We start from the raw sequence: 13,193 nt of genomic DNA, 5'->3' as shown, positions 1-13,193 counted from the left end.
ACCACCATGCCTCTGCTATGACTGTGAATTAACATACATAGACAATATATTACAACCCATTATTAGCAACCTTTGATAAAAGAGAATTGTTTGAGTATGCAACCAGATCCAATGGTAAGACCTCGACCTTATAACCAAAGTTATGGCTTAGTACTTCTATATTGATCAGCCAGACTCAAAGTCGTAACAAGTTCAAAACTAAACTTCACAATCTAATATGTCATTAAGGCATTACCTTTCAAATGTCTCATATTCGGCTTCAATTGTTTAATTTATTAAATCTCATTGGATCAATTTATATGACTTGACTATTGTTGATATTTTCATATACAACCTAATTATTAATATCACTGTTTCCTCAAGCAGTGACTTATTTCCTTCTTAACCAAGAAAGTATTTCCATTCCTTTAGGAATATAAGGATATTTATTAACTATTCTCCAACAACGCTAGTTTGGATGCAATTGATATCTCTCGAGATTGCTTGGGATATCAATCTAAGTATATAACATGGTGTACATGATAATTATGATAGCAAATGCTAAAAGAATTCAAATAATCTTGCCTCTCACTCTGTGTCTACAAAACAACCCCAAGAGACATACACCATGTGACATGAAAAATCCTTTCGGATTCTTCCATGCTAAAATTTTTCAACATCTTGTCCATGCACGTACTCTGGCTTAAATTGAGTAGTTTACTTTTCTATAATAATAAATCTAATATGGAGGATACAAACTGCCCCTTTTTAAGTCCTTTATGAAAAACTGCTTGGATACCTAAGCATTATACCAGTTGCAAGCATGGTATCTTACTTTTGAAACACAATAATAGAAATATCATTGCACTCTCACTTAATTTTTTGTGCACATAGGATTCTTATTCATTTTTTATAAACCAAAAAGCTTAAGGTTTTGTCTAAATAAACATTCTAGCTTATCAGCGTTTCATTAAGTTCATTTATGGAACTCATCGACTAACATACCCCGCCAAGTTGTCTTAAAGGATAAAACTCTTGGTTGTGATGTAGTCATGTCTAGTACAAGGTTTTAATCCATAAACTTGGTCTTTGATAATAAATTATCAAACTTTTAAACAAATGATATGTTGTAAACACAAACATTTCTAGATTCGTTTAAGTGTCATTTAGGTTTTAGGTTTTATCGTCACGAATGACTAATGTGTTACTATCAAAAGCCACAAGAAATATGGTTCTTCTACACTCATAACACACCTCACCATACCTACGTTATTTATGTGTATTATGGTGGTTCACTCCATTCCTATTAAGAATAAAGTAACTTTCTTGCGATGATTAACTTTTTTATTTGGCACATCATTTATTTAATATCTATTTTATCTTGTGGATTAGAACTTGATTAAGTTCAAACAAGCTTTCGGCTTGTATGGAATGGAGAAGTAGTCTCCTTAAATTTCTTTTATGACACCTGATAAGATACACTTATTTTTAATATAAGTCTACTTATCATTTTATCTACTAATTCTTATTGAAGCATACCATCGACGTTCTTAAGTTTTCAAAGGTTTGAAAATCAAGGGCCTTTGTGAATAAATCAGCTGATTGTGCATTTGTAAGAAAATAATTTAAGATAGATTTTTCTTCAACCAATTCCCTCAAAAAGTGATGTCTAATGTAGATGAGTTTTGTTCTCTTAGATATGTTTATAGCACTAATATTATCACAATATATGATAATGCAATCCCGAGAAATTCTATAATTAAACAACATCTGCTTTAACCAAAAATCCTGTGTATTGCAACAACCACCTGCTATATATTCAGCTTCATCTTTTGATTAGTTCACGATAAATTTGTAATAAGTTCATAGTTTGCCGTTCAGACATCACACCATCATTATTAAAATGTATGTATATATAAACGGAAGGCTTTTATCAGTAGTCAAAACACACAAGATTAATGGGGTTTGCTGTTTCTATTATCACCATGCTGATGCATCAAGTGACAGCGTTAAGGAGACTCAGGCCCATCAGTCTTTGAACAAAATTCATTCAAAATGAAAATCAACCCCCAGTTCTTGTTCCTCACTTACCTGTCTGCTGTAAATTTTCTCCTCTATAATTTATGTGTTTTGATTCTGCAAGCTATGTACTGATATCCGTAAATATTACATGTGAATTTCAGGTTTGATGTTTCTGTCTCATGCCCTGAAATAGTCAGAGATTGTTGTAAAAAATGTACCGGCAACAATTTGAGTAAACAATGAACTCCAAAACATGTTTTCAAAGTTAATAGATGAATCTTGATTGTTCTAAGCATGAATCTCAAATTATAGCAGAGCTTCTGCTAATCGCCTCAAATTCAGAACTGCATCTAGCAGAGCAAACTGACAACGTATTTATTCCAAACATCTGTTCAAGCTCTAAAAGCTTACAAATTGAAACAATAAGATAGAGCTGAGAGTATTGTTACTTCTCTGAAGCAAACATAAGAAGTGGCGAACACAGTCTCATGTATTTGCCATTGGCTTCTTTTCGACTGAGAAATCATTGATCAGCAGTAGATCTTTTCTTTGTGGTGTAAGGATAATATTCCTTGCCAGTGTCTCTTCTTGTGGTTTGACCACCAACATCAATAGCGGCAGAAGTAACAGCAAGTGCTGTGCCAGCAGAAATAGCTGTAGAAATGCTCCTTCCTGCAAACAGAATTGTCCATCAAAAGAAATATTTTCAAAAAAAAAATACAAGCTGAAGGCAAAAAGGCAGTATGTATTGACATCAGCATAGATTAGATCAACCAAAGATTCAAGTTGTTTCACCAAGTGAAAATGCACACTCATTATGGTTATAGAGCTCCACATATTAACCTTTCCATGGATGAAATGGTTGATATTAAACAGATAACAAGGGTTATCCCATATCAGAGGTCATTTTGAACAAAGATCGAAAATCCAACAGATGTTGAAGATATTCCTATTAAAGAAGGCAAAGTTTGATAATTCATCATATCAATGGCACTAAATATAGATTCAGAAGATGGTGACATTCGATCTTAAGCATGTATACAAATGCATCCTGGTAAATGAAACTCAGTATTGCATGTTTTTCATGGCCACACAACTAAAATACCATGTCGGATTCATATCCTTGCCAAAACATGTTGCTATAATACCAGTAATGGACAACCCCCAATACAAATAAAAATTTACGCACAATTCTCACAAATATTGATTTTCACATTCTTATATCAGAACTTCTAAACTCAAGCATCCCGAACTTCTGCATCAAATGTAGGTCAAACTGGGTTCTATTCACTATAAAATTCCAAACTTATGCAAAGGAATCCTGTGTTACACTTGGGGAATATAAAGGCTCAAGAAAGTAGCCTGCAGAAAAAATATTAACTGGGGCCCGCAAGTAAGTGTAATCAGCAGACAACATATACCATAATTTTCACAGCTTATCCACAGATGAGATTACAAAACACATTGAAACTTATCATCACAACATTTTCACCTCAACAATGCATCACTAACGAGCAATTCTAAGACTGATGCTAAAATTAATGAAACAAAAGCAAGAATTAAATATAACAAACAGGAAGGACCTAAAATCTTGTAATCATTGGAACAAAGAAAGTAAAAGCCAAAACCCAGACTTAAAAAAAAAAAACTGGAATGAAATGGAGTGCAGCTACAAGAATTGTTAATCAACAGGTAGAATGCGTAAGATGTCTTGTTGCCTTGTGCAAAGTCTTATTAATTGTACATGCTTTGAGTATATGGTGTCATTTGGTTTGTTTTAATTGTAAAAGAATAAGATTGAAATGGTGTAGTTTTTCTGTTAGATTTTTAATATTGATTTGGCTGTTATACAGTGTATGTTTAGGTTAAAAACCTGGGAAGAAGAGTAACAGATTTTCATTATTTTTGCTTGCAATTCATGCGATCTCTCCTCTCTCTCTAATTCAAATTCTTAGATCTTCCTTCCTCTCTCTCTTTCAGCCAACTCTAACCACCTTTCAGCTCCTTGGACAAACTCGTTCTACTTCCTGGAAAGTTTATGGCGAACCACTGTATCATTGGTATCAGAGCATCAACCTGGCAATGGCACATGAGCTCAAGAGCTGCAATGAGAGCTTACACAAATGGTCACTCAACTTGTGTCCGAATCGGAGAAGCAACAATAGGAATTCATACAAGAATCGATGAAATAAATAAGTTAATCAAAGAGTTGAGTCTTTAGCAAGCTGAAGTAGTATCACAGCCAGCGACAGGCAAAGACAAAGGAAGTTCAAGAGGTGAAATGGAATCACAATCACTGGAGACAAGCAACACAACTAGATTTTCCTCACTTCAATGGAGAAGACTTTGATAGTTGGCTCACAAAAGCCAAATATTATTTCCAAGTGGACGAAACTCCAAGCCAGGACAGAATCAAAATAGCTACCCCGCAATTGGAAGGTCATGCAATCCAATGGCACCAAGGCTTTATGAAATCCAAAAATGAGGTGATGCTGACTTGGGAAGAGTAGGCGGCAGCCAAGTGAACTCGATTCGACAGCTTTGCCTATGATGATCCTCTGGCCGATATACAGAACCTCAAACAGATAAGTTCCTTGAAATGATACTTGGATGCTTTTAATGAATTAGACCCTAGAACAGGCATTAATGAAGAATAGGCACTGAGTTTTTCTTGTCTAACCTTGTGGATATGTTGCAAATGACAGTTAAGATGTTTACGCCAAGGACACTAGTTAAGGCATACTGTTTAGCAAAATTACAAGAAATCATAATGGCGGCTCTTAAGGAGCAACTGAAACATGCAACAAAAACCACACTACGCATTCCTCTAATACACAAAAACCCATATCAAAACCCAAACATCAATAATTTCCTGACTGGACTAAGTAATAGTACTAGTTTACTGCCTATGCTAAATACACCTAGATTAAGTCCACCAAATCTACCTCCCAACCAAAAAAAAAAAAAAAAAAAGAGCCACCAACAATGGAGTTTAGAAGGAAACAAGCTTTGTGGTGTTGTTGCAGGTTGAGACAGGGGCTGATGATTGCAGTGAGTTGATCAAGTAAGGAGTGGAGGCTAAGGAGTATGAGCTAATGTAGTTGTCCCTTCAAGGCTTACAAGGTTTTGTGGGTTCAGACTATGAGACCTAATGGACTGTATGGCAAAAGAAGGCTTTACATTCTAATTAACTCCAAGAGCACACACAATTTCTTGAGCGAGTAAACTGTTCATAGATTGGGTTGCCCTCTAAAAGAGGTCAAGAGAATCCAGGTGACAGTAGCAAATGGCCAAGAACTCCAGTGCAAGGCTCTGTGTGAGGGTTTATAAGTGAGGGTCCAGGAGCATATCCTCTGCATATATGCATATACCCTTCCCTTAGGTCGCTATGACCTTACACTAGAGGCACAATGGTTAGCAAATTTAGAGACATTGTCTAAACTTTTGGTGATCTAACAATGAAATTCTCTATTGGAGATTTTTGTTGCAGGGAAATAAGGAGAATGAAGTGAAGGTAATATGGGATGAACAATTATGTTGCTAACTAAGTAGCATGACTTAGCTTCCATACAACTATTGTGGACTGGAAATAAAGGAATAGGAGGTCACTTATATGATTTGCAAATGTTGGATGATACTACATGACTGATTGGAAGGAGTTAGACAATTTACTTAGAGAAGTATAAGATGGTTTTACGAACCAAGAGGGTTGTCACCAACAAGGTTCCAGGACCACCAAATTATCTTGAAAGAAGTACAACCTATAAATTTAAGGTCATAAAGGTATGAGGGAGTACAAAAAGATGGGATTGAAAAAATGGTTAAAGAGATGTTTGAATCTAAGGTGATCAGAGATTGTGCTAGTCCTTATTCCAACCCTATTGTTCTGGTTAAAAGGATGGTACTTAGAGGATGTGCATCAACTATATGGCATTGAACCAAGTTACAATTAAGGATGGTTACCCCATTCCCTTAATTGAAAAGTTGTTCGATGAGCTTGGAAGAGCTATTATTTTTTTAAAAATTGACCCTCGACCAGGATATTGGCAAATCTATATGCACCCCACATCCATAGATAAAACAACCATCAAAACCCATGAAGCCACTATGAACTCCTAGTAATGCCTTCTCACTAATGCCCCATCAACATTTTAAAATATTATGAACTGTGTTGTCAAGCCTCACCTTAGGAAATTTATTCTAGTCTTTTTCAATAACATTTTAGCCTATAATAAAAGTAAAGATGATCATCAATGTCACCCAGAACTTGTGTTGCAATTGCCAGAATTGAATTAGTTTTTCGACAAAAAAGAAACAAGTGCATATTTGGGGCTACACAGTTGGGCTATCTGGGGTATATCATTAGTGCCAAGGGAGTGACAACTAACCCAAAGAAGATTCAAGCTGTTAGGGACTAGCCTGTTCCAAAAACTCTTAAACAACTGTGAGGTTTCGTGTGGTTATCGGGTTATCATAGGAGCTTTATTAAAGGGAACGACTAGATAGCTAAGCCCTTAACTAATTTACTCAAGAAGGATTCATTTCTCTGGACAGAACTACTAAATCTCTTTTGAACAACTTAAGTTTTGTCTCAACACAACCCCTGTTCTAGCTTGCCGGATTTGAACCATTCCTCATTGAGACAAATTCTTTCACTGACGGAATTGAAGTAATGCTCATGCAAGTGGGCCATCCTGTAGCCTATATTAGCAAGGTTTTGTACTCCTTTTCAATTTATGAAAAAGGATATGTTGGTCATCTTATTTGCCATTAGAAAATGGAACATTATGTGAGGAACCAACACTTTATTATAAGGACAGAAAACCAAAGTCATAAGTATCTACTTGAGTAGAAATTAACTACTCCATCACAGCAGGATTGCTGGCTAAGTTATACAGTATGACTATGAAATCCAACGCAAAAAGGAAAAGAAAATGTAGTTGTCGATGCCTTGTCAAGGAGCCATAACTTGGAGCTTAATAATCTAACCACTTTTATATTACCAGTGGAATTAATGTCACAAATCAAACTGGGGTAGCAACAAGATGCTTGCATGTTGTAATTACTACTAAAGGATAGAATCCAGTAGCTTATGGGAAGTTTGAGTGGCCGAATGGATACTTGACGAGGAAAGGAAAGTTGGCGGTAGCTGATAATCCTGAATTGCAGGAAAATTGTTGGTGGTATTTCATGATTCGACCTTAAGACACTTTGGGGTAACAACAACCATGAAGAAATTACAGTTGTAGTTTACTGGAATGGGATGTGAAATTTGTTCGTAATAACATAAGGGTTTGCCCAACTTGTTAGAAATATGATGCGTACCTAACCAAGAATCTACACTTGTTGCAACTGCCAAGAGCCTTCTGGAGATGTGTCTACCTGCTGCTATGTTGACAGTGTGTTTTTGCATGGTATTAATTGTACAATGATGGTTGCGGGATGATTGTAATGGAATAATTGTAATGGGAGAGGATTGAAAGGAATATAATGACTTTATTGAATAAAGGATGCTAGCAGACATTGTTTATTAATGAAACCAGAAAACCAGAAACCAAATACACAGGAGCCAAAACAGTGTCCCCAATGTCCCTAGGCCTCAACCCCCAAAACCCAGTAATTGATTAAGAATCTGTTCGATGCCTTCCTCCCCTGTTTTGCTTCTCTTTTATAGCCAAACTCTCTTGTTGATGATGAGTTCTATCCATGTCCAAACTCCCCTGTTGATGATGAGTTTTATCCAACTCTCCTGGTTTATCTTGATATGCTTTCCTGCTAATATGATAATTATTTGGATGGTGTTTATCTTCAATGGATGATATCTGAGCAACCGGAGTGGGGGAATTTCCTCTCTTGCCCTTTCCTTGATAGGTTTTAATAACTGGAGGTCTCTCACAATATAACTATATAAGCCAGAGAATTTGGCTTCTCCTAAACTGTTATAGCCCTTGCCAACGCCCACTGGTGTGTTCATAAACCTTACAATGAATTTCATTGAAGGAAAGCCAAAATCATAAGGGAGGTCAACTATCTTTTTTGTTGTCGATTGACTCACCAAATATGCCCACTATATGGGCCTTAGTCACTCCTTCTCGATTCAGACAGTTGCCCAACTCTTCCTGAATAATGTGTATAAGCTCATGCAAATCCTAACACAATTACAAATGATAAGGGTATCATCTTCCTCAACAAATTTTGGCAGGAACATTTTTAGATGCAAGGAATTGGCCTTCAATACTCCACCAACTACCATTGTCAAACAGATGACTAGAGTGAAGTGGTCAATCGATGTGTGGAAGGTTATCTCAAATGCATGGTTGAAGAATAATCACATACTTGGTATCATTGGCTCTCACTCGCAAAATTTTGGTACAATACTAACCATCATTCTAACATCAACATGTCTCCTTTTGAAGCATTATATGGGTACCCTCCACCCATTCACACTTCTTATTTCCCTAGGACTACCATATTGTGCACATGGGAAGCCAAAATCCCCACGCTCAAACGAATCTAGAAAAGGCCCATCATAGAATGAAGGTATCGGCTAATAAAAGGAGAACAAACCGCTAGTTTCAAATTGGAGACTTCGTGTATGTGATACTACAGCCCTATAGACAAGTGGCAGCTCATCAAGGCAATCAGAAGTTTCAACCTAACTACTTCAGCCTTATCTTGTTACTAATGTTATTAGTAAGGTGGCATATCGACTACAACTCCCAACTGAGGCACTAATCCATAAAGTTTTTCATGTGTCCCTCCTACGACCTACTTATGCCAGAGTACAAGCTTCCCCACTCTTACCCTATCAATTCCAACAACCATACAAGCTACCACATGCCATCCTTGATAGGAAATCGATTTGATGGGATAGTGTTCCAACAACAAAGTTGTTAATTAAGTGGCAAGGTGAACCTAGAGAGTTGGCAACATGAGAGTTCACTAATGATATTCAGTAGAGGTTTCCACGCTTCTCCCTTGAGGACAGGGAATATAGGGAGAGGGAAGTTGACATGAACTGAACTGAGTGAGAGCAGGAAATTTGATTTACATGAGGAAGAAAATAAACAATGTGACAGTGTAGCTCAGCCAACACAACATGATGCCATTCAAGAATATTATTAATTGTATATGCTTTGTGTATATGGTGTCATTTGGTTTGTTTTAATTGTAAAGAATAAGGTTGAAATGGTGTCATTTTTTCATAGATTTTTAATATTGGTTTGGTCATTATACAGTACATGGGTTAAAAACCCGAGAAGAGTAATAGATTTTCATTATTTTTTCTCACAATCTGTGTGATCTCCTCTCTCTCTCTCTCTCTCTAGTTAAAATCCTTAGATCTTTCTTCCCCTCTTTTAGGCTTTTAGCCAACTCAAACCGCCTTTCAACTCCTTGGACGAATGCATTCTGCTTCCTAGAGAGTTTACGACAAACCACCTTATCAACGTCTTAAGAGCAGTAGCAAACTATCAAGACTTGGGCAAAATTTTCTTCAAAATGTAGAAGAGACTATAAAATCACCAAAACATCTAAATTGATGTAAGCCAAATGCATCCAAGAAATATATATTTTGACTACTTGTCTCATCAAGCCAAACCAAAAAAATAAAATTCATGAAAGTAAGGATAAAAATAGAAATAGAAATATCCATTAAGAAAAATTACCTCTGTAGCCAAGAACAGTTGCCCCAGAAACAAAGCCTCCAATAGCTCCATTAATAAAATCTCTCTTCATCCTGTAATTTTGCATGAGCTGCTCAACACCAATATAAACTCCCCCAAGAGCAGCAAATGTCATCCCATAATTACCCATCATCTTCAGCGTCCTGAACAACCCTGGAAGCGCTACACTTCTCTCAACACGAGGCACGTCATACCAAGTAGCAACAACAGTTCCCCAGATAGTCCCAGCAGCCAAACCCATTGTTGCACCCCTAAATGTTTTCATTATAGGAGTATCTTCATCCTCCAAATACCTAAGCTCTGATGGTTTCATCGCTTTATCCTAAACAGGTACTACACCAATTGACAAACATATCAATATACCCGCCAATTAGATCACATTCCAACCCTTCCCAAAAAACATAACAAACACCAAAACCTTTTCTTTGACAAAAATTGACAAGAAATTAAAAAATCACATTAAAAAAGAAATTGAAAGTTAATGTAGGCACAATGGAAAAGATTACAAAAACTGAACTTGTGATGGTGCATCGCTTTCTCTAAAATGGGTAATAAACCAATTCACACAACTATCAAGCCACCAGCTACTAGACTACATTCCAACTCTTCAAAAACATAGAATACACCCCAATACACAGATTAAACATTAACTATGGGTTCTTTTCATTTCCTATCTCCAGAAATATCTCAATAAAAACAGAAACTGAAACTTAAACCAGAAAAAGGTAATCAAATAAAAAACTATGTCAAATCAAATCAGCGGTAAATAATCCAAAATAAACAAAAATACAATGGGTCCATCACTTCCTCTTAATTGGGTAGTAAACCAATTCAAAAACCCATCAAAACGCCAGCTATTAAACAGCATTGTGAACCTTTAAAAACAAAAGAACCACCGCAATATATATATTTCAAAATAATTTTTTTTTCATTTTATTAGAATATAATGTTTAACTGAATCAGATAAAACTTCAATCAAAACAAACATTAGCCAATAACAACTAATCAAAACAACACTTTTCTCGAATGAAATTCTGACGATCTCTCAAGATCAGTTTGTGAATTGATCGGACAAGCAATCCCTAGAGATGACACTAGAAAGGGAACACAAGAGTTCTGATTTTGATGGTCAAAAATGAAATTGAAAAGCGAATAAGCGTGATAGATACCCTCTGAAAATTGAAGAGTCGAGCGAGTGCGTGTGTTACTCCAGGCTACACATGAAGGGGATTCAACTAAGAACTCCGTCAGATTCTACAGCTCAATAAATTGGTAGTTGTCTTTTCCATTTTGCTGAAAACTTACCTTTTTTTAAAAAAAAAAAATAAATCTGACAAAATAAGACATTTTCTTAATCATAGTAAAAAAAATTAAAAACATTTTTCAGTTACCATAATTTGGAGATTTTTGGATAATATTTACACAAAAATTATCTAATGGGAACAACATAACAAACAAAGGTGAAAATCTAATTACTGTATTCTAGTTTTGGATTTGTAAATTTATTAATTATACATTAATATAAAAAATAATTTGATTATCATATATAAACCTAACAATTCGTATCATCAGCTCATATTTATATTATATTAGTTTAGATTTCGTATTAGAAATATTCAACTTTAATCTGATCTGAATTAGAATTATATAAAAAATTTTTAATTCTAACATAATCCTTTAATATTCAAGTTAACCTAATCTAGCCCAGGTTAACCCTAAATTATTGATTATTTTCATTTTCAAAGTGTTTCTATTGTTTTAATTTATTCATCAAATAACTCTAACTTACCCTAAACCCTAAACACACAATATGACATTTTATCTTGTTTACAAATGGTCTAAAAATTAGATACTAAGACCTTTAAAATGCATCAATAATAGAACTAATCAAATTACATTCTTACTACTTAATAATAAAATAAAATATTTCAATAAAAATAAATTTTAAATAAGTAATTATAATTATATAAAAATACAACTATATGCAATTTTAAATATTTCAAATGTTGTTGATATTATCTTTCAATATTTATATAATTTATCAATAAAACTATGCGTACACGCTTTTAGTATATAATTTGGGTATATAAATGTATTGGATCCAGGTCCACCCATGACGGGTCAACCCGACCCAATTTGATTAACTGCCAAAGAGCAGTTATTAGCGGTTATTGGCGGTTGGACTTTTATATAAAAAGTCTTAACTGCCTCCCAAAGGGTGATGAGATGAAATGAGAGAACGCCATTTTTTACAGAGAACCCTTCCCTGCCAAAATGAATGCACAGTAAATGAGTCTCCCAAATGGAAATCGGTACGTGGGCAAATGGCGTCATGGAAACAGACTAACGTCAAAGCCTCGCGTAGAATTCGAAGACGCTTCATCGAACACATAAACGGGTACGCAAATTCTATTTACAATTTTCATAGAATTCGGATCCTGTCATGTTTAATTGTTTCTAACATTGATATCAGAGCCTAGGATACATATTTGTTATGTTTTCTGTGAATGGTATTACATATACTATGCCAATTAGAATTTGTATATGGAAGTTTGTTTAAAATTTTATTTTTGGGGACGAATTTAATGCGGGCAAAATTGCATGAAATTGGTGTTGGGAAACATGTTGGATGTATGTTAGGAATAATATTACATGTTTTAAATTGAAAATCAACTCGAATTAACGTCGGAATCAATCAAAATAGACCCAAATCTGAGACCCAAGGCGTGTCTTTCCTGCTCGCCATTTCGATGGATTCCGGCACCATCGGCGCCAGAACTTGGAACGATTGGACTCCGCATTGACTGAGCTTCAAAAGCCCTATGGTATTATCGTCGGAAAATGGCTAATTAGACGGAGAGCAAGATTAGGGTTCATCGTGATTTCGGGTCAAAATCGGGTTAGGAAAACCCGATTACCCAAACCGGAGGTCAACGGGTTGGTCAAGACTCGAACCGATCAACGGGTTAACCTGTTTAGTCAACCGGGTCACCCAACCTGGATCATGACCCATGGATAACTCGGTCAACTATTGATCGGTCAATGGTCAAATAGTTGACTAGTCAACGGTCAACATTTGACAGCGTGTGGTGACCAATTTCGATGCGTGGAGGCACGTGAGGGCACGTGCAGATATATATACGGCGTGTGGAGGCGCGTGCGATGTTTACTTGGCGCGTGAAGGAGCTTATGAGCTTATTTCCGCGCATAAACACCCACTTTCAGTGTGCATTAGCACTTGAATCTTGTTTTCTAGTCCTTAGAAGTTGTGTAATACTTGGATCGGTATATGAGATGTGTTCCATGGGTCTTACGGCGTATAATGACATGTAATATCTTATTCCAATTCTCGAAAACACATATTGGTGTTTTAGGATACATGTTTCTACTTCATGCAAATTTATTGATTAGAGACCATCATGTTACATGTAGAAATTATCAATATCTTATTGAATTCTCTTAATTGGGAAAGAGAAAATATCTATACGTGAATATGATCTCCGTAAT

At 35.7% G+C, this 13,193-nt stretch overlaps 1 protein-coding gene across 1 annotated transcript; it reads right to left on the bottom strand.

Annotated features, from left to right (window-relative positions):
• Positions 1 to 2,241: 2,241 nt before the first annotated feature.
• Positions 2,242 to 11,009, bottom strand: LOC123227469 (outer envelope pore protein 16-3, chloroplastic/mitochondrial-like). The gene is made up of 3 exons (XM_044652275.1): positions 10,856 to 11,009; positions 9,669 to 10,019; positions 2,242 to 2,673 (listed from the first exon to the last, which is right to left on the bottom strand). Exons 2-3 carry the CDS (start codon positions 9,997 to 9,999, stop codon positions 2,525 to 2,527), a joined length of 480 nt encoding a protein of 159 aa, XP_044508210.1. The 5' UTR covers positions 10,000 to 10,019; positions 10,856 to 11,009; the 3' UTR covers positions 2,242 to 2,524.
• Positions 11,010 to 13,193: the final 2,184 nt, after the last annotated feature.

This window comes from Mangifera indica, chromosome 10 (assembly GCF_011075055.1).
Source record: "Mangifera indica cultivar Alphonso chromosome 10, CATAS_Mindica_2.1, whole genome shotgun sequence".
NCBI classification, from domain to species: domain Eukaryota; kingdom Viridiplantae; phylum Streptophyta; class Magnoliopsida; order Sapindales; family Anacardiaceae; genus Mangifera; species Mangifera indica.
The sequence above is the reverse complement of the archived record's forward strand: the minus strand, read 5'-3'. Positions and strand labels throughout refer to the sequence as shown.